Consider the following 22,169-nt stretch of genomic DNA (forward strand, 5'->3'; position numbering starts at 1 on the left):
CCAAAAAATATACATTTTTGCACATGTATAAAAATAAAAAACTGAAATACCACATTTACATAAGTATTCAGACCCTTTACTCAGTACTTTGTTGAAGCAACTTTGGCAGCGATTACAGCCTCAAGTCTTCTTGGGAATGACACTACAAGCTTGGCACACCTGTATTTGGGGAGTTTCTCCCATTCTTCTCTGTAGATGCTCTCAAGCTCTGTCCGGTTAGATGGGGAGTGTCACTGCACAGCTATTTTCACGTCTCTCCTGAGATGTTCGTCCGGGCTCTGGCTGGGCCACTCAAGGACATTCAGAGACTTGTCCCGAAGCCACTCCTGCGATGTCTTTGCTGTCTCCTTAGGGTCATTGTCCTGTTGGATGGTTGACCTTTGCCCCAGAATGAGATCCTGAGCGCTCTGGAGCAGGCTTTCATCAAGGATCTCTCTGTACTTTGCTCCATTCATCTTTGCCTCTATCCTGACTTGTGTCCCAGTCCCTGCCGCTGAAAAACATGATGCTGCCACCCATGCTTCACCGAAGGGATGGTGCCAGGTTGCCTCCAGACGTGGCGCTTGCCATTGAGGCAAAAGAGTTCAATCTTGGTTTCATCAGACCAGAGAATCTTGTTTCTCATGGTCAGAGTTCTTTAGGTGCCTTTTTGCAAACTCCAAGCGGGCTGTCATGTGCCTTTTCCTGAGGAGTGGCTTATGTCTGGCCAGTCTACTATAAAGGCCTTATTGGTGAGGTGCTGCAGAGATGGTTGTCCTTCTGGAAGGTTCTCCCATCTCCACAGAGGTACTCTGGAGCTCTGTCACTGACCATCACCAAGTTGTAGAAACCTCTCAAGGATGATCAATGGAAACAGGATGCGCCTGAGCTCAATTTTGAGTCTCATAGCAAAGGGTGTGAATTCTTGTGGAAGTAAGGTATTTCAGTTTTTTATTTGGTATAAATTATCAAAACATTTGAACAACCTGTTTTTGCTCGGTCATTTTGGGGTATTGTGTGTGTGTGTATATATCAGTCTTTATGCCTGCATGTTTGATAATTTGTTCGAAGATACATTTGATTTTTACAATCCACGCAGTCGGTCTTTCCCTGCAGGTGAAGTGAATACTGTACTTCTGTTATGTTGTTGCTCTCAGGTATAGTGAACGTCCTGTATCTGTTCTGTGCTGCTCTGACGGAACACAAAATCCTGTTCCTGTCCAGCAGCTACCAGAGACTAACAGACGCCTGCAGAGCACTACTGGCCATCATGTTCCCCCTCAAATACAGGTGTGTGTGTGTGTGTGTGCGCATGCAACTGTGTGTATGTGTGCGACTGTGTGTATGTGTTTTTCATTGTAAAATAGGGTCATAGATGTCTTTTAATATAGGGAATTTACAGGATTTGATTAATAAGATATTGGTCTGTTTGGGGAATTTTATGATTTCCTCACACTTATCATATCATCTCCTAATCTGATTGCTTGTAAATCTGTTGTCCTCTTGTTTTCCCTCCTGTCAGTTTTACGTATGTCCCCATCCTGCCGGGAAAACTCCTGGAGGTGCTGAGCACGCCCACGCCTTTCATCATCGGGGTCAATTCTTTCTTCCGTTCCGAGACCCAGGAACTGGTGGGTAGCATGACCGTATGTTCCAATCTACAATACTTCTTTTTTTATTTTCTATGTAATGTTTATATATTCCGTCAGTGTATGCATTTGTAAAGCATATCTGCCAGTAAAGACCGTCTTCATTCTGTGTTGCCCCCCCACCCATACTTTGACAGCCTGTAGTACTATCTTGATTACTAGATATGTGTTTGTCAGTTCTCTGGCCTTCCTTCCTTATCTATAATTAATCTCACTCAACAACCCAGACCTGCTGTGTTTTAGCCATCTGAAACCTCTTTTAGCTTAAATATCTCGCAGTACTAACACAACAGTCTTTGTAACCAATGCCAAGGCACATTCGCAATATACCTGACACGCAAATGAAATATCTTCATTCTATATTAAGTAGAATGTTGGATGACTTTGAAAGTGTTTCCTTTGTTATTAAGGACAAATTAATGAATAATACTAATAATACGTTTATTTTGTATATCGCTTTTCATTGGTTATCTCAAAGCTCTGAGGAAAAAATAATACAAAGGGATATTCAATAAAAACAAGGTACATTTTAGAATGAAGGCAGGTAAAATGGCAGTAGTGGGCTAGGCACTAAATACATTTCAGATTGGGACTAGGTCTATGAAAAGACAGCCATTATAGTGTCATGTTTCTGAGGTCTAGGTTAGGGTGCGTCAAACTACATGTGGTCCCTCGCCATGCTTTGTTATGTAATGACTTTAACAGCAGCCCGCCTGTCTGTATAATATAGTATACGATACAGTCACATGGCTCTGGTAGAGCGATTTGATCATGGAGTGTAAGGGGTGAGAGGTTATCGCTTCTCACCCCTTAAAATGTTCCTGGTAAAAGGTACATTTCACTGCTGCAGTAGGTAAAGTTCTGTAATGAACAGCTTTTGACAAGCGTTTGTGTCTGGCTCTGTCAGTCACTACTGTTATCAATCAGCACACTTGGCCTCATGTACAGTTTACAGTATAGTGATCTCTTACAAGATCAAAGATATCGTACTGACTGGGCCGTCCGTGTGTGTTGTTCTACAGTTGGACGTGATCATCGCTGACCTGGACGGAGGCACAGTGACCATCCCGGAGTGTGTCCACATCTCCCTGCTCCCCGACCCCCTCTTGCAGCAGACCCAGACCGCCCTCTCCATGGTAACTACCATGACGACAACACTCACACCCCACCGCAACACCCTTCAGACTTCTACACCTTCACTTCATACAGCTACATCAGTCAGCAATACCAGTACAGCACGTTAACCCAACACAGGGACTCCCACTATGCATTACCCTGAACCATGTACAGCTATAGTGGTTTAACCACAGCATCACATTGAGATGTTGATTTACTACTTCTGAACCAACTCCTTTTCTAAATAAGATCAAGTTCCTTATTGTAATCGAGCTTCTCACTGCCAGCACAATCTGGAAATTCCTCTTGTTCAGATAAGATCCATGTTATGTAAAACAAATCTGATTTCCTGACTGGGCCTGCCTATCGTTGGTATCTGCCGGCTGGCTTAAGCATTTGTTCCTATGTGGAGTAGAGGCGAGTCATGCCATAGCTTTCCCATCAATAGCTACAACAAACAAATGGTGGCAGAATTGATTTATTGAATGATTCTCGTTGATATTGTATGCAATCATATGTTTGTGGGAAATTACTTTGATCACAATCTTAAATTCTAATTGTAAGAGATCGGCACTACCATTACACCCCTATAAAACAATATCATATTTTACAATATTGAAATTACCCATGAGTCACAACTACTGTATAAAAACAATACAGTCTTGAACTGTTCATGAGGATATGTCTGTTTTTAGTTTCACAATTGGTGTGAGTTGCCGCGTGCTGTAATGAGTTTACTGTAATGTGCAGAGTTTACTGTAATACACAGTAGTCCGATAAAGAATTATGAAATGGATCTTCCCATCTTCAGTGAATGAAATGATACTACAATCTGCAGCCAAAAGAGGAGTTTTTTGTTTGCCTGTATGACATTGGCATTGATTCCCACAGCCCAAACAGTGTGTGTTTGTGTTATCAGAGTTAAACCAGAGGGAGAAGATGAATTATAGAATCTGACATGCAGTCCCACATGAGAAATATTTGGGAACATATTATTCCCTAGATATAATTGTCTTCCTCCCCTCATTTCTTTATCAGGATAAGAGTCAAGTTGTATGTTTTAATATGAAGGAACATTTGATATGGACTTGGCGTAGATTGCTTAGAATATTGCCAAACAGACATTGCTCGGGACTTCTCAAAATGCGTACTTCATTAGTTTTTTGGCACATTTCTTAACTGTTATAAATGAATTCCAATTTGGGTTGTTTTCTGACACATGTCCGTGGTGAATTATATCTTAGTACATGTGACAGTATACAGTGTTTATGCTTTTGTAACTCTCCAAGGCTGTCTGTCTGAGACCAATGGGGTTTATATCAGGCCGGTCTCTATGATCTCTATTGGCTGGAGGGCATGAAACATGAGCCATACTCAATCTGCACGGTTACTAGCCAATCTGTTACGGCTAGACTGAACAGGAGAAGAGGGGGCGAGGGAGGGAGGGGGGTAGAGTAAGAAAAGGCTAAAGAGAGAATGAGACTGGGTTAGGCTGTTATTGTGTCCTCTCGGTCAGAGGTACATTGAAAAGGACCTGCTCCTAAACCGGTATACTTTTCCATTGTCCGTCATTACCATGTTTAAACATTCCTTGGTGTTTGATGAACAACACAGTAGAAAGAGCTAGGTACCAGCTAATACCTGCTCTGGTAAGTAATAGGGACTGTAAAATTGTTCCATCTCAACAACCAGTCCTGTGATGGGACCTGACCATTCTACAATACAATATACAGGCCTCTCCCTCTTCCCTCTGTTCTTTCCTCCTTTCTTCCCCCTGTCTCCCTCTGTCCTAACCTGTGTGGGCCATAGAGACTTGTAGTGCTGGCCCGGTGACCCTGCATGGCTGGAATGAGACCAGAGCACGATAATGCAGGGAGAATTTCACTGGAAGTGCTAGTCCTCTGTGTCCTGAGTCAATAAAACACTTTGCGTTCATGTGACATGTATGCACACATGCTTCCTTCCATAACCAATGAAGCACTTTGTGAGTGTGTGTGATCGTGGGGTCCATTTCACCCTGCATTTGTCTGTCTGTGCACTGTCAGTCTGTGCGGCGCCAGCCCCAGGACCCATGGCCCTGTCAGTCTGGATGGGGTCTGACCTACGTTGTCAGGGTGGGACACACTTCCCCAGTCCCAGCCTCCGCCTCCCAGCCGGCTCACGTAACATAACAGGCCTGAGTCTAAGTGACCTTCACCCAGACCAGCACAGAGAGGATAATTGCCGAGCGTGAAAAGCGATAGCTTTTGCAACTGGAGGGATAATTAATTTGTTTAATCATCTGGAAAAGTTATGTGGGGGTTGGTGGAGTGCAGTGTGTGTGTGTGTGGGTGGTGGGAGTTGGTGGAGTGCAGTGTGTGTGTCTGGGTGGTGGGGGTTGGTGGAGTGCAGTGTGTGTGTGGAGGCGGGTGGTGGGTGAAGGTTGTTGCTATGATGCGTCTAGAGATAGTTGGGCAGCAACTGTTAGGTGTGGGCTTATCTAGGTACTCTGCTACTCTCAGCGATTAGCTGAATTTATTCACATCACCATCCCCAAATATAAATAGGACTGTGAATAGGAGATGCTGCAGCTAATTTAGTTAATGGGTGTTTGCTGCTTAGACTGAAGCCACATGTCTCATTTATGAGAGGGGCTTCCTAGAATTCTCATCTTCTTAAAAGCTTCTGACCGCATATTGTAATTTATGGTACCCGATGAAGCAGTGTCCGAAAGCCAAAATATAGCAGCAGCTGCTGTAGGATTTATGTACTGAATAATATTGATGAACTGAACGGATGTAATGAGAAGACTGTTAGATTCTATTTCTGTCCATGTTATTGTAATGTGATTCCTGCCATCTTGTTGCGTTTGTAGGTGTTGGACCCAGAGCTGGAGATAGCTGACCATGCCTTCCCCCCTTCCTCCACACAACCCTCCACACTCAAGATCCAGGTAATGTAGAGCCCTTCTATCCTCGGTGGAAGATGTGTTTGGAAAAAGTATGAATAAAATTGCACTCACTACTGTAAGTCGCTCTGGATAAGAACGTCTGCTAAATGACTCAAATGTAAATGTGAGAAAGTCTCTGTCCCTTTGTTTGGGGCAATGCTGCAGCAAGGTCTCTGGATTTCTGAGCTTTCCCAGGCTTACTGTCCAGCTGTCCCATACTTTCCCCTCAGTATGTTATAATTCCCTGTCTGTGTGTTGCAGGATAAAGAGATCCGGGCGGTGTTTCTGTGGCTGTTCGGCCAGCTGTTCCATGGCTATCGCTGGTGTTTGCACATCATCCGGATCCACCCTGAACCAGTCATCCGCTTCCATAAGGTACACATCACCTTCTATCTCTCTGAACTTTATTCCTAAGGTGATATATTACATTGTGTTCATACAAGCCTGGAACTAATTACGGTCTTTATGAACACAATGGAATATATCACTTTAATGTCTGCCTGGAGGAGAAAAACATTTAGCTCTAAACAGACCTGCGAACTGTCTGTTTTGAGTCTAACACTTAGAGAGGAAGAGTGGAACAAGAATCTCAGGCCTGATGAGAGTGTGTGTGTGTTCCTCCAGGCTGCGTTCCTGGGCCAGAGGGCTCTGACTGAGGATGACTTCTTGATGAAGGTTTTGGACGGTATGGCTTTCGCTGGGTTCATATCGGAGAGAGGGCCACCTTACAGACCCACAGACCTGTTCGATGACGTGAGTATCCCCACACACACACACACCTTCCCAATCAGTGGTAAAGATGTGAAGGATAAAGCATTCTAACTTCATGTTTTTCTTTTCCTGTGGACAGCTGATAGCCAATCAGGTGGAGCGTATTCGCCAGGAGGAGTGCAGTCCTCACAAAGTCATGAACCATATCAAGGAGCTAGCCGAGCAGCTTTTCAAAAACGTATGTTGTCCATAAAACAAATGAGAAACATGTTTTTTGATTTTATTTACAGATGCAGGATCATGATTTTATCACCCTTTTGATGCTGAGAATTTATGCTGATGAGCTTCGTGATTTATGTAAAATTCACTGAAAACCCAAACAAACGTGGTTATTTTAACAGTATAGGCCGATTTTCACGCCAGCATGGCCCATTAATATTTTTGGTATCACAGATAGTTTGTTTTGAAAATCATGATGAAAGTAGCTGTTTTAGGCCCATTTTAGACCTAAACATACCTCCTGTAAGACACTATGATCTGTGAACTGTACATGGAACAGATAACATCTTGGTATCATTATACTCCTTACAGTGTGCTCTAAAATATGGGGCATGTCTTGATTCTGAAAAAAAAAGAACTAATTTATTCAACATTAAAACTTCTGTTCATATCTCAAAATTATCCTTTTTGATTTTGTTTATTTTAAGACATTGTTTGGAACTATACTCCCCTTGTTCATACCCCAGATTGGTGGGAGTAGAGTATTCTGCCTATATCGAGCATTTGTGTGAGTAGAATGATTAGGGGCACAGAAGTCACTGGAATTGTGTAATCCAACCAAATTCAAAGTTCAGGCATAGAAGTAATAGATTGGCTTAGTCCACTATAATCCAAAGCAATACACAGCAAGTTTCCAGTGCAGTCTCTCTGCTGCTTTTGAAGAAATGATCAATTTTGTACATAGAGATTGTCATAAAAGGTCATTAACCAATCACAGCCTCATGTAGGATTGCACGTTTAGCAAATCACCAGCAGAGGGAATTCCCTTTGAATTCATTTTCCCATTCATTGTGTTGGTCTACAGTATCCCTATATGCAAATAAGATCATTGCCATATATGGATCTGTGCTTTTCCCTTTTAACTGGACTGTGTTTACAGCATGATTGATTGTGTGCAGATATGCTTGTTTTGCATGTGTCCTGGTGTGTACATTTGTTCATATTCTTGGCTATTAAGTGAGTTATTAGCACATTTCTAGTCAGCAATGGGGGAGTGGTTGCTTCCGACAAGAGCACATAATGTGTGCATTTCTAGCCATCTTTGAAAAGCAAGTCAGGTGAAGAGCTTTTTTTCTGTCTTAAAGGGGCAGTGTTGTATTTTGAGACAGGCTTGAATTAGCTAAGGCAGAGGGTAGCATAATTTGTCTTATTCTGTGTAATAATGGTATGGGAATAATAATACATTTTATTTTGTATCAAACATGACATTTTCAGTCACCTCCTTGTCTGAAGGACAAGTGCATAAACAGGTTAATGGAAATCCCTACATCTTTTTTTTTCTCATGGTTTTCACAAGTCTCATGGAATTTAGGCCTATATTGAACACCACAAATTAGCTGCTATTGTTGGCTGAATGATAGAACAGCTATTTCCATGTTAAAATGTTATGGGATGCATTTTTTCCATATTTTTTTTTATGGTAGACCACTCTGATGATAGGCTTACATATGATCAAATAGCCACAGAAGCTTGGCCACTGTTAAAACGGTAACTTAAAGCCGGTACAGCCTCAGTGTTCACAGTAAACGCGCACCAGAAGTTGCACAGAATTTACACAACGTTTGCACTCAGCAGACCTGAAATTTGTTCAGTGCCTAATTTTTTAAACAATGTCTAAAAATGTTGAATGAATTAATGTGTAAAAATGTATTTCAGAAAGTATTGATATTCCATATTTTAGAGAACACTATAAGGAGTATAATGACACCAATAGGTATTCTGTATCATATACAGTTCACGGATCATTGGGTCTTACAGGGGAGGCATTTACAGGTCTAAAAAGGGACTGAAATGTTCACTTTCATTATTTTCTCAAAATGGTTTGTTACAATGTACAAAGAGTATCAACCATCCTTCCTCCCAAAAAAGTTTCTATGAACAATCTGAGATACCAAAACTATTTTTGTGCCATGCTGACATGGAATAGTCCTATTGCATTTTTGATGTAGCCTATTTTTGGCCAGCTAATAGCCTAACCACCGATGAAGTAACATTATGGACTAAGCGTTCAAATCCTGTTGCTGTGACAATTAAGGTCAAATTAAGATCCTCCATCTGTATGTAAATGTAGTAACTAAAATAACAGGCGACCACTTACCTCTTTTCTTTGCCCTTTCTCCCCCTACAACTTTATGGTCGCTCACCTTTTATTCTCCCCCCATCAGGAGAACCCATACCCTGTTGTGGCCATGCATAAGGTGCAGCGGCCAGCTGAGAGCCCTGGTCACAATGACCCCAAGAACTTGGCCATCTTCCCTCCGCTGGACGACGTCACAGTCCAGCTCTTCATCGACCACGCCGCCGCCAAGCTCAAGACCGCCCCGCCCATGGTCAAGGCCGAGCTCAATGGCATGGTGCCCTCCGGACCTCCACTGGGTGAGTGTGCCAGGCTGGGTGGGAAAGACTGAGTGGAAGGGATAGTGTGGGCTGGGGGGTGGAGCACTCTTGACCCAAACTGCTACAGACTTATATCTATCCTACCCTGCCTTTCTAAGGTCTTCGAAAGCCAAGTCAACAAACAGATTACCGACCATTTAGAATCTCACCATACCCTCTCTGCTATGCAATCTGGTTTCAGAGCTGGTCATGGGTGCACCTCAGCCACGCTCAAGGTCCTAAACGATATCTTAACCGCCATCGATAAGAAACATTACTGTGCAGCCGTATTCATTGATCTGGCCAAGGCTTTCGACTCTGTCAATCACCACATCGTCATCGGCCGATCGACTCTCCTTCCGTGGCCTCCAATTGCTCTTAAATACAAGTAAAACTAAATGCATGCTCTTCAACCGATCGCTGCCTGCACCTGCCCGCCTGTCCAACATCACTACTCTGGACGGCTCTGACTTAGAATAAGTGGACAACTACAAATACCTAAGTGTCTGGTTAGACTGTAAACTCTCCTTCCAGACCCACATCAAACATCTCCAATCCAAAGTTAAATCGAGAATTGGCTTCCTATTTCGCAACAAAGCATCCTTCACTCATGCTGCCAAACATACCCTTGTAAAACTGACCATCCTACCAATCCTCGACTTTGGCGATGTCATTTACAAAATAGCCTCCAATACCCTACTCAACAAATTGGATGCAGTCTATCACAGTGCCATCCGTTTTGTCACCAAAGCCCCATATACTACCCACCATTGCGACCTGTACGCTCTCGTTGGCTGGCCCTCGCTTCATACTCGTCGCCAAACCCACTGGCTCCATGTCATCTACAAGACCCTGCTAGGTAAAGTCCCCCCTTACCTCAGCTCGCTGGTCGCCATAGCATCACCCACCTGTAGCACACGCTCCAGCAGGTATATCTCTCTGGTCACCCCCAAAACCAATTCTTTCTTTGGCCGCCTCTCCTTCCAGTTCTCTGCTGCCAATGACTGGAACGTACTACAAAAATCTCTGAAACTGGAAACACATCTCCCTCACTAGCTTTAAGCACCAGCTGTCAGAGCAGCTCACAGATTACTGCACCTGCACATAGCCCACCTATAATTTAGCCCAAACAACTACCTCTTTCCCTACTGTATTTATTTTATTTATTTATTTTATTTATTTTGCTCCTTTGCACCCCATTATTTTTATTTCTACTTTGCACATTCTTCCACTGCAAATCTACCATTCCAGCGTTTTACTTGCTATATTGTATTTACTTTGCCGCCATGGCCTTTTTTTGCCTTTACCTCCCTTATCTCACCTCATTTGTTCACATTGTATGTAGACTTGTTTCTACTGTATTATTGACTGTATGTTTGTTTTACTCCATGTGTAACTCTGTGTCGTTGTATGTGTCGAACTGCTTTGCTTTATCTTGGCCAGGTCGCAATTGTAATGAGAACTTGTTCTTAACTTGCCTACCTGGTTAAATAAAGGTTAAATAAATAATAAAATGGGCATGAGATGGTGCGATTAAGTAGTGGAGTGAATGGACGGTTGAAAGACTGATCAGACATTCCTATTGGGTTGTGGGTTAGAAGTTAGCAGAGATGCCAACATGAGATTGTGTCTGATGGATTGGCTTGATGTCTGGTGTAAAGAGGCTGATACAGGCCACCCGACAAGCCTCCAGACAGTCCACTGTGTTAGATAGGATGACCTCTATGTGACCCATCTCTCAGCATGGGTTTAATTGAGCTGGATTCAGTGGAGCTTCAGTGTAGACTGATGAGTGTGTCGGGTTCACCCAACAATCCACCCGACAGTCTTCCAGTCCACCCGACAGTCCTCCAGTCCACCCGACAGTCCACCCGACAGTCCACTGTGTTAGGACGACCTCTGTGTGACCCATCCATCTCTCAGCATCGGTTTAATTGAGCTGGATTCAGTGGAGCTTCAGTCTAGACTGATGAGTGTGATGTAATAATCGCTGATTCGTGTTGTTCCTCCAGGAGACATTGTGGACAGGCATGGTCATGTCCTGGCTAACAGCGCTCGCAGGCTGGAGGTGGTCAGGAACTGCATTACCTACATATTTGACAACAAGATGCTGGAGGCCAAGAAGGTGAGAGACAAGGCCACAACAGCATCTCCATGCTCGGCCATTTTAGAATGATAAAAGTTGTTTGAAATTGTTAACAATTTATAGCTGATTCATAGTAGAGGTCGACTGATTAATTGGAAAGGCCGATTTAATTAGGGCCGATTTCAAGTTTTCATAACAATCGGTAATCTGCATTTTTGGACACCGATCATGGCCGATTACATTGCACTCCACGAGGAGACTGCGTGGCAGGCTGACTACCTGTTATGCGAGTTCCGCAAGGAGCCAAGGTAAGGTGCTAGCTAGCATTAAATATATATTATATAAAACAATCAATCTTAACAAAATCACTAGTTAACTACACACGGTTGATGATATTACTAGTTTATCTAGCTTGTCCTGCGTTGCATATAATCGATGCGGTTCCTGTTCATTTATCATTGAATCATAGCCTACTTCGCCAAACGGGGGATGATTTGAACAAAAGCGAATTTGCGAAAACATCCCAATCGTTGCACGAATGTACCTAACCATAAACATAAATGCCCCTTAAAATCAATACACAGAAGTATATATATTTTAAAACCTGCATATTTAATTAAAATAAATTAATGTTAGCAGGCAATATTAAACTATGGAAATTGTCACTTCTCTTGCGTTCATTTAATGCAGAGTCAGGGTATATGCTACAGTTTGGGGCGCCTGGCTCGTTGCGAACTAATTTGACAGAATTTTAAGTAATTATGACATAACATTGAAGGTTGTGCAATGTAACAGCAATATTTAGACTTTTAGATGCCACCCTTTAGATAAAATACGTAACGGTTCCGTATTTCACTGAAAGAATAAACGTTTTGTTTTCAAAATTATAGTTTCCGGATTCGACCATATTAATGACCCATAATTAAGTCTATGATTTGATAGAGCAGTCTGACTGAGCGGTGGTAGGCAGCAGCATTCATTCAAATAGCACTTCACTGCGTTCGCCAGCAGCTCTTCGCAATGCTTCAAGCATTGCGCTGTTTAAGCCTATCAACTCCCGAGATTAGGCTGGCATTACTAAAGTACCTATTAGAACATCCAATTGTCAAAGGTATATGAAATACAAATACTCTATAGAGAGATAGTCCTATAATAACTACAACCTAATCTTCTAACCTGGAAATATTGAAGACTCATGTTAAAAGGAACCAGCTTTCATATGTTCTCATGTTCTGAGCAAGGAACTTAAACATGAGCTTTTTTATATGGCACATATTGTGCTTTTACTTTCTTCTCGAACACTGTTTTTACATTATTTAAACCAAATTGAACATGTTTCATTATTTATTTGAGACTAAATGGATTTTATTTATGTATTATATTAAGTTAAAATAAGTGTTCATTCAGTATTGTTGTAATTGTCATTATTACAAATATATATATAAAAAACGTCTGATTCAAACTGAATCTGCCTTTTTTTGGGTCCTCCAATAATCGGTATCGGCGATGAAAAATCATAATCGGTCGACCTCTAATTCATAGCTAGTTTAGAGGTTTGACCTAAATGAAAGTCTAGTGACTTTTCATCTTTTGAAAACATAACATTTTTTATTAAAGCAAAATGAAGTTCCTGCACATGACACCTAACCATAAATATCTTCCTAAAGTTGCCATCTCCTAATATTGTTGTCCTGTGTCTGCTGCCCCCCCACCCCCAGCTGATGCCAGCAGTACTGCGGGCGCTGAAGGGCCGGGCGGCCAGGGTGTGTCTGACCCAGGAGCTCAACCAGCACGTTCTGCAGAACCGAGCTGTGCTGGACGACCAGCAGTTTGACTACATCGTCCGCATGATGAACTGCACCTTACAGGTACATGCCTACACCACAAAAATGTCTCTCTCTTATACACAAAGTTCTATTGTAGACCGCAGCACACAGTCGGGTTCAGTGCATAGAACGGCTTTAACTCATTGGGATTTTTTCAAAACACTGCAATGCTACCTATTTTTACACTGCGATGGAGGCCTTTATATTTTCATAAGATCATACACTGAATAATGGAGCCTAATCGGTGGCGTTTGCATGACTGACATTGTATGGCGATGTTGACCTCTATTCTCCTACTCAGGACTGCTCCCACATGGATGAACACGGTATTGCAGCCATCCTCCTTCCTCTGGTCACGGCCTTCTGCAGAGTAAGTCACAAAAACAAGCAATCCTTATTCAACACAAAAGAAACATCATTGTCCTCGTATCTTTTAAAGTGGTCTGTTTCTAAAGCTTCTGTGTGGCCTTGTGTGTTTGTGTCTGGCAGAAACTAGGCGCGGGCATCACCCAGTTTGCCTACAGCTGTGTGCAGGAGCACATGGTGTGGACTAACATGCAGTTCTGGGAGGCCATGTTCTACAGTGATGTCCAGAACCACATCAGAGCCCTGTATCTGGAGGCAGACGGGGGGGAGCAGTCCATCGCTGTAAGAACGGAACCTACAATTACACAACAAGCAGGACCTTGTTTAAACTAATACTCCTGTATATTAGCGTCAAACACAGCAATAAAAACATAACCGAGGCCTTTTCTTTGATAATAGTACTTAATCCTTGGAGTACATCTTTACATTGACCCCATCTGATCTTCCCCCTTCCACCCCCCCAGTCTCACGGTCAGCAGGAGTCTGGTCCAGCAGCGGGAGGTCAGGAGCTGCTGGGCGCTCTGGAGCTGGCGTCAGAGCAGAGCAGGCTGTGGCCCACGCTCAGCAAGGAGCAGCAGAGTGAGCGCGTGCAGAAAGAGGAGAGCACGGTGTTCAGCCAGGCCATCCACTACGCCAACCGCATGTCCTACCTGCTGCTGCCCCTGGACACCAGCAAGAACCGCCTGCTCAACAGGTCCGGGATAGGGGATGTGGAGAGTGTTAGCAACAGCTACGTCACCAACAGGTACACCAACAGGTGGGGGACGCACACACACACACAAAAACACACCTGACAACAGACAGACAAACACACCCAACAGCTTCATCACTAACAGACATGTTAAAAACAGCTTGTCAAATGGTGGGCAGCGTTGTAACATCTTACAGTGGAACCAGCAACAAACTTATTCCAAGCGATACGACTTTAACTTTGAAGTTCAAGCTCATAATGGTCGTTCCTAAGATGCCTTTGTTGTTTTTATTTAGCATTGCTGGCAGCATGGCGGAGAGCTACGACACAGAGAGCGGCTTTGAGGACGCTGAGAGCTCTGACGTGGCCAACTCTGTGGTGCGATTTATCAACCGCTTCGTAGACAAAGTGTGTAATGAGAGTGGGGTGACCAACGAGCACCTCAAGGCACTACACACCATGATACCAGGTAGGAATCTCCATTTTGTGTTTTCGGTGCTCATGTTGTGAACTTTCCTTGACAGGTCAGGGTTGTATTCATTAGGCACTAAATGGAAGAAAACGGACTGATGGGGAGGGATTCCCTGAACTTGTCCAATAAGAAACACTTGTTTTAGTTTTCCTTTGCAAAGCGCTTTGCTACTGTGTTCCCTAATGAATATGACTCAGGTTTTCTAGAGTTCAAATTGTGTGTTAGGGGAGAGTTTTAATCAGTTTCTCTCTCTCCCTCCTGTGTTGTTCCACAGACATCGTTCAGATGCACATCGAGACGCTGGATGCAGTCCACAGGGAGAGTAAGCGACTGCCACCGATCCAAAAGGTAACCAATTCCTTATTTTACATTACGCTGGAAAAAAGCCACGCAGATCCCCGCCCCAGGCCAGCCCCGCTCAACCCCCTCTCCACCAATCCCTGCTCAGTGTCACAGTGCCACGCCCACGGCAGGTACGTCTGTCCCAGTGACAGCACCATGTGTGACTCACACTACTACGCCTGAGCCGTGCATGCTGGGTTGATGTAGTTCCCCCCTCAGAAGCCGGGGTCTCGTTCATTTGGAACTAAAATGGGAGAATTTTTTTTTGAAAACGAGGTACTACCTAACTTTGTCCAATACGAACAAGAATGTGGATTTCCTGTTTCAGTACATTTTCTCCCGTTGGTGCCTACTGAATGTGGACCTGGAAGACGACTACAGCCCGAGCAGTGCATGCTGGGGGTTGTAGTTCTCAGTGACCTGGTTGACTACCGCCTGCGTCACTGACTCTTGTGCCTTCAGACAGAAGGGTGCAGTTTGCTCTGGTTGTTCTGTGGAGTTTTCTGCCAGCAGTTGGAGAGGGATAGTAGCTTGGCACGGCATCATCGGCATGTCTGTTGTGTTAATGGCATCTCAGCATTGCCCTAGCATATGCATCAACCAAGAGCTCAGGGATGCCCTGTATCAGATATCAGTCCAATTGGATCTCACCTTTTGTGCGTTTTCTGTGTTTATCCCATCTTATTATTTGACCTGATCCCACCTCCCAGGATGCGCTATTTTTTTTCTCCCTGCATGAGCATTCATGTCATATGAATTCCAGTTAAATCCTCTCCCAATGAGCTGGACCTAGGGCATTAGGAGTTGCACAACAGATTATGAAATGGGTTACAAAACAAGTGCCTTAACAAATGTTCTATTATGAGTTGAGCTGCTCTGTTTGGTGTAGTTCCCCCAGGATAGGCCTCTCCAGCATCGCTGGGCACAGGAAATTATGTCATGCTCTGAGCCAGATGTTCTATTGGTCTTTAACAGAAACTGGACCTGCCGCTCTTCATACTTTGAATACCTCTCTATACATCCAAGAATGCTGTGAGATGATTTTGTGAGAAAATATACAAATGGTTGTAAACATGTTACCTCTTTTGAAGGGGAAAACCCTAAACCACTCAAAATTGCAGTTTATATTATACTAGTCTTAAGAGATTTGAATAGTTTCATATCCAACTTGTTGAGCATCAGGGATGTCTTTGCCAAGATCCCACCAGCCGATTGAGATTTAGGCAAACCGTTTATGTTATGTAACATTAACAAAAATAACAAATTGCAATCAAATGTCTCCATTTTGATATATCCGTTTTCAACTGTCTGTCGTGTGATACATTTGTGCTTCAGCATGCGATCTGGATTGACGTGTGCCATTTGTTGTGGTGAATTTGGTTTGAAATATAGAACCACCAATGTAAGGATGGCTTATATATTTGAGTTCTGTTGGACATAAAGCACTAGCAACTGCCCCCATCCTTACCTACCTTGTCCCTCTACTCAATCTGCTTACTCTTCTCCTTCCATCAATTATCAACTCTTCTCGTTTCTTTACCCCACATCTACCTCTTCCTTATCTTCCTCTGCCCTCCCTCTCTCTTCTTGTTCACAATCTCTTCCTCCTTTCCTTTTCTCTCCTTCACGCCTCCCTCTCTCCGTGCTGCAGCCCAAGCTTCTGAGGCCCATTCTTCTGGCGGGAGAGGAGCTGGTGATGGACGGCATGCGGGTGCACCTGATCTCAGACGGCCGGGAGGAGGCCACGGGGGCCTTGGGGGGTCCAGCCCTCCTCCCTGCCGAGGGGGCCATCTTCCTCACCACCTACCGCCTCATCTTCAAGGGCACGCCCAACGACCCACTGGGTAAGAGGGTGTTGAAAACACAAACATGCACGCGTGTTAATACACACACTTTCTCTCTAACCCTGAGTGTTGTTGTGCAGTGGGTGAGCAGGTGGTGACTCGGTCGTTCCCCATCGCCTCCCTGACTAAGGAGAAGAGGATCTCTGTCAGTCTGTCCATGGACCAGTTCATACAGGAGGGTCTGCAGCTACGCTCCTGCACTTTCCAGGTACACCTCTACCCTCTGTCCTGCCACCCTCGTATCCTTCACCCTACTGCCTAAACACCAGGCCCCTAGGCCTTCATAGCTTCTCCTCCCTCCACACAATCTCATTCTGCATCGTAATGCTCTCCATTTAAAATTTGACAGAACACTCATTAATATGTGTTTTTCTGACACTCCTCCTAATATCGCACTCCTCCTCCTGTAGCTGCTGAAGATAGCGTTTGATGAGGAGGTGGCGTCGGACCTGGCCGAGGTGTTCCGGAAGCACATGCACAAGCTCCGCTACCCACAGCACGTCCAGGGAACCTTCGCCTTCACCGTGGGCCAGAGTGGCAAGACGTTGGTCGAACACAAGACCAAGGACAAGAACCAGTCAATAAAGTAAGACCAGACCGATATAACACACACTCACGTCAACCACAAGAACCAAAACAACACTCAAAGGAAACAGGAAGAGCATACACACGCCAAACGCATTTCAACACACATCCGCGTTGTATAAAACGTCAGTACCGCTCCAGTTTTATTGTCAGTTAGCAGAGTAATGAGAAAGTGTAAATCTGTAAGACGTTTCACACCTCTCACATCCTCCACCTCAAGTACAGAACATCCATTTAAAAAGTGCTTACTCACTAAAGGATGTGGGTCACGGATGACACCCCAGCACTGTAATGTGAGCTGAATATACGGCCTGCCCCAAGCAGCAGCCTCTGGAGATATAGTAGTCCACATTATTGCCCTACATTTCATAGCCGTCCTGACAGTTTAAAGAATAAATCTGACGGTCTCTGATTTAAAGTCAGTGTTTGGTGTGATGTATTAATAAAAACAGGATTTATAGACTTTTTGCTTGCGAGTGTAAGTGCTTCAGTGAGTGTGAACCCTTGTTCTTGTGTAACCACCAATGGGCCATATAGCATGCAGACTGTCTAGTTCTGCTCGCTGCACACTGACTTATTTCAGGCAGGGTCAGTAGAGAGGAATGCAACTTCACATCCTACACTCTATTCTGTCCACTGTCACTGCCAGTAGACCCCCAGAGTTCCCTTTTGCTTTATCATCCCCCACTCTCTCCACTTCTCCCTCTCTCTCTTGTCGCTCTCACTCTGTCTGTGTGTATCGCCCCCCCCCCATCACTCCTTCCTTTTTTCTCTCTCATGTGGGGTATGAAAAGAGCATGAGCTCTCTGAGAGCTGGCTTCTATCTGTTGAATAATGCAGCAGTGGAAACAGTGATGGCTCCTCCGTGTTTGTCCCTGGTGTTTCCATCTCCTCCCCGAGCCCTCACGCCACTAAAAGACTCCATTCATTCACTGATATTAACCTCATGACAATGCGGGCCCAACCCCCCTGCAGCAGTGAGCAAGCTCAACTAGCAGTCTTTTAATGCATTCATTAGCTTTAATTATGCATACCGACTACTGCCGAGTCTGCATTAGGGATGTGCCTTGGATTTAATTGACCGGTTATTTAAACTTCTAAGTACCACTCAGAGCTTTTGTACCTTTAAATTTATAACCAGGGTTGTATTCACTTGACATGAAATGGAAGCAAACGGGCCAAAACAGGGAGGTACAATCGAAACTTGTTCAATAAGAAACACTTGTTTTCATTTTCCGTTGCAAAGTGTTTTGCTATGGTGTGCCCAAATGAATATGACCCAGGAAGTAGACGTCATTAAGTTTTGCTTTAATTGAAGTTAACTATGTTGTGAACCCCTTTCTCTCTCTTCCTCCTCACTTCCTCACCCCTCCACCCTTCCTAAGAACGCTTTCCAAAAACCTGGTGAAGAGTGCCAAGAGGACGATCGGTCGACAGTATGTGACCCGGAAGAAGTACTCACCTCCCACCTGGGAGAACAGGAGCAGCCTGCAGTCAGAGCTGGACGAGGATGAGATCTCCGGTAGGACATGGTGTTGACAACTCAAGCAGCAACGTCAAGGTTTAGGGCGGCATTTTGACTTAAGATCCACTTACTCCCGTTGACATAAATACATGTCTTATGTAAAAGTCTTGAGTTGCTGTTGAATGGTCTCTACAGTGTTTGATCTGAGGTAGTAGGCCAGTGTACGCTGTCTCTGACTGTCTGTGTCTGCTACAGTCTCAGAGGAGTTGGACCAGGGCTCCCTCACCCTGTCTTCCACCATCCGCTCCTCGGACAGACAGACCATGAGCAACGTGGTGGAGCGTGCCTGTTGCCGTGACTACCAGCGGCTAGGACTGGGCACGCTCAGTAACAGCCTGACGCGCTCCAAGAACGAGCCCTTCCGCATCTCCACCGTCAACCGCATGTACACCGTCTGCAGGAGGTAAGTTCACGGTCCAACCGCAGATAGAATATGTTTTTACGACGGGTTCACGGTCAAATATCATGTGGGACTCCCTAAAAACACGCCACTTTGACACACTTCATTTTTAGCGGATATCAATCGCATGGTAGGTTTATGGTCAAACCATACATGGACCATGTTTCAAGTAACTTCCTGAGTTTAGTCTCAAAGCACTGCATTCAGGTTGAATGCCGTCTTGATTCAAGTACACGTTTGATCTTAACATTTATATAAATAAACATTCAGTCATGTTACTTTGATGTGACTTGATATGCAGAGTGGGCCAATGAGCAAACTATATTTTAACACATGACATTATCTTGTGGTCATGACATCCTGCAGTGATGTGAACAGAATGTCATCTCAACCCTAACTCCCTCTGCTCTCTCGCTCTCTCTCGCTCTCTCTCTCTTGTTTGTTACCAGTTACCCCGGCCTGTTGATCGTGCCCCAGAGCATTCCAGACTCCACCATCCAGCGCATCTCCCGCTGTTACAGACAGAACCGTTTCCCTGTGGTGTGCTGGAGGAACTCTCGTACCAAGGCTGTGCTGCTGCGCTCTGCAGGCCTCCATGCTAAGGGAGTGGTGGGCTTCTTCAAGTCCCCCAATGCCCCCAGCGCCGGTACGACACAAACTAAAAGTTAGTTAGATGGTGTCTTTAAGGGAATGACTGGGGATGTTGGGCTTTGTTTAGGAATAATAAAACACGCCAAACCACTCCAAAGCCAGCTATATCAGTAGCAATGTTATGTGAAAGTATAAGAATGTGATCCAGAAAGTCTCAACTCCTCAGAAACAATGAGCAAATAAACCAACACTTTAGATGCATAGAAATGCACAATGCACAGCTCATGCCCCTTACAGCTTGAGCATCATTTTTTAGTCTTCAGCATTTTATACCCAGCATGCAAATCTGCAAAAACCAGTGGTGATTGACAGTTGGGATCCTTCCCCAGGCCCCTCCCAGGCCGACTCGACCAGCCTGGAGCAGGAGAAGTACATGCAGGCGATCATCAGCTCCATGCCCTCCTACTGTGAGCCCAGTGGCAGGAACACACTCGGCGGCTTCACCTCCACTCACATGAGCACCTCAGGTAAGACACACACAGACACACCAGGGTTTCTGTTAGCCTGCTAAAATCTGGCTTTTGGCCCAATTTTTTTAAATGAAAATCTAATAGAATTGACACCGGCCAATTGTCCCCCAAGAAATAAAATAATCCCAATTCAAAATAACGCTTTTTAGCCAATTCATTGCTGGAAATACCAGTCGATGGAAATACATTTGACCGGTCATGCTTATCGGTCTTTTGTTTAATTTGCATAATTTAGTGGAATTAAATTGGCCTGTGTTTATTTTCGTTAGTCGATATGATTCTTATTTATCACACACACTTTTTGGGGCGGGAAATCTGTAAAATAGTGCCAGAGCTGCTGCTACAGCTCCAGTTGCTGCTGGTGTGAAATGTGCTTTTATAAGCCCAATCATTGCACAACAATTCTAAATGCGATCGCATGTTTAAAAAAAGTCACCATTAAAAAAAGCTACTATATTTCTCAACAGGTAATTGAAGCACCATTCAAGTGCTTAGGCAACAGTAGGCATGATTCAGCAGGTCACACACCACTTTAGAATGTGAGCTGGAGATGGAATAGATTTTGAAAACATGTATACTTAATTGTGTGAAACCTTAACGTTTTACTTCATATTATGTGGCACGTCTTACCTTGTTTCTATAAACGTGGAGGCATTTATTTTCTAAAGACTTCCATATGCCAATGAAACAAGTAGCCAAATGTTCTCTTTTTTTCCCCAAACTGTTTTTCATTGTCCAGTAGCCAAAAACACAATCCGAATCATTTTATTTCATACACTCTCTCATAAGCCAGAGTTTGTGACCCTTTGCTTGTGTCTATCTCCAGACTCGTCAGATAAGCTGAGGCAGCCTAAGATCGGAGCTCTGATGAAACAGGTGATGGGAGGCAAGGAGGACGTACCTGGAACCTTCAGCCGCGGAGGTGAGATTGTGGTTTTACTGTGTTTGTGTGGGTGTATGTGGTTGCGTTACTTGCATCAATTAGTTCGTAGAAACTTCCTTTGCAAGGAATGCCTTATATTTCTAGGTTTGGTTTGGGTTTGTATTGTGGCTCGCCCTACAATTACCTGCCAAGGAACATTCACTGGAACTAACCCAAAAGAGGAATGGTGGTTGTTACCTTAATAATAACCAATCTCCATAGTGTATCCATATTTGGGCTTGTGTGTATGTATAGCTGTGTGAAACCTTTTCCCCCTGTGGTCTATGGTGTTGGTTAATGGGCATTATCTCTGTGTCATTTGACCTCAGCTCTGGGTCAAAGGGCGAGAGTCATCTCCCTTTCTCAGCCCAGAGTTTCAGGCAAGGCCAGAAACCCCCCTGGAGGTACAGTATGCACCGACCCCGGTTTCCCCAATCTAACCAATCAGGACTCTTAACAGTTACGTCAGTCTGTCTGCGTTGGCTGGCGTCCCCGCCCGTTGGTCCCTCTTTCCCTGTGATGTCCTAGTGTGTCTCTCTCGCTCTCAGGACTAACTTTTTGTTGTCCAATCTCTTTGTTAGAGAGACTCTCTTCTTCTTTTTAGGCATCTGTTTGCATGCTTTTCTAGTGGGCTGTCGACTCTACACACACTGCTGCAGATGGTCCTGTTTGTCCATGTTTCTGTTCTGTGTTTGATTACTACTCTGTGCTGTGAGTGGTCTGATGACTCATGTTTTCCCAGCGCTGTTTGGTTTGGAGCATCATTTTTACATATAGCCTATTTAGCAACATAGATCAATCTTATTATAGTTGTTCAATTATTCATACCGTGGTACTTTTTTTTCAGCATGGCTTTCAGTTAGTCTAGTGGTATAGAGTACAATGAATGTATCTGCCACTGCATAAATGGCTTGTGTGTGTTAGTAATGGCAAACTTGGAGAGTGCACAT

General features: G+C 44.1%; 1 protein-coding gene across 11 annotated transcripts in view; it reads left to right on the forward strand.

Moving 5' to 3' along the window:
- The window catches only part of LOC112247333 (SET binding factor 1), a 76,725-nt gene that overhangs the window by 44,166 nt on the left and 10,390 nt on the right, over positions 1 to 22,169 (forward strand). For 4 of the 11 annotated variants that reach the window (XM_042311116.1, XM_042311121.1, XM_042311123.1 and 1 more), the window contains 24 exons: positions 1,137 to 1,269; positions 1,502 to 1,625; positions 2,651 to 2,764; positions 5,599 to 5,676; positions 5,935 to 6,048; positions 6,298 to 6,426; positions 6,524 to 6,622; positions 8,829 to 9,039; positions 11,052 to 11,164; positions 12,844 to 12,993; positions 13,253 to 13,321; positions 13,441 to 13,599; positions 13,782 to 14,074; positions 14,305 to 14,477; positions 14,755 to 14,828; positions 16,474 to 16,666; positions 16,747 to 16,874; positions 17,077 to 17,252; positions 18,637 to 18,773; positions 18,972 to 19,179; positions 19,626 to 19,840; positions 20,157 to 20,294; positions 21,124 to 21,219; positions 21,549 to 21,623. In XM_042311116.1, coding sequence (XP_042167050.1) covers positions 1,137 to 1,269; positions 1,502 to 1,625; positions 2,651 to 2,764; positions 5,599 to 5,676; positions 5,935 to 6,048; positions 6,298 to 6,426; positions 6,524 to 6,622; positions 8,829 to 9,039; positions 11,052 to 11,164; positions 12,844 to 12,993; positions 13,253 to 13,321; positions 13,441 to 13,599; positions 13,782 to 14,074; positions 14,305 to 14,477; positions 14,755 to 14,828; positions 16,474 to 16,666; positions 16,747 to 16,874; positions 17,077 to 17,252; positions 18,637 to 18,773; positions 18,972 to 19,179; positions 19,626 to 19,840; positions 20,157 to 20,294; positions 21,124 to 21,219; positions 21,549 to 21,623 — 3,399 coding nt within the window. The remainder of the gene's footprint in view (positions 1 to 1,136; positions 1,270 to 1,501; positions 1,626 to 2,650; positions 2,765 to 5,598; positions 5,677 to 5,934; positions 6,049 to 6,297; positions 6,427 to 6,523; positions 6,623 to 8,828; positions 9,040 to 11,051; positions 11,165 to 12,843; positions 12,994 to 13,252; positions 13,322 to 13,440; positions 13,600 to 13,781; positions 14,075 to 14,304; positions 14,478 to 14,754; positions 14,829 to 16,473; positions 16,667 to 16,746; positions 16,875 to 17,076; positions 17,253 to 18,636; positions 18,774 to 18,971; positions 19,180 to 19,625; positions 19,841 to 20,156; positions 20,295 to 21,123; positions 21,220 to 21,548; positions 21,624 to 22,169) is intronic. The other 7 variants (XM_042311118.1, XM_042311125.1, XM_042311119.1 and 4 more) reach the window with 6 other exon arrangements.

The sequence above is a fragment of the Oncorhynchus tshawytscha genome, linkage group LG33 (genome assembly GCF_018296145.1).
Source record: "Oncorhynchus tshawytscha isolate Ot180627B linkage group LG33, Otsh_v2.0, whole genome shotgun sequence".
Classification (NCBI taxonomy): domain Eukaryota; kingdom Metazoa; phylum Chordata; class Actinopteri; order Salmoniformes; family Salmonidae; genus Oncorhynchus; species Oncorhynchus tshawytscha.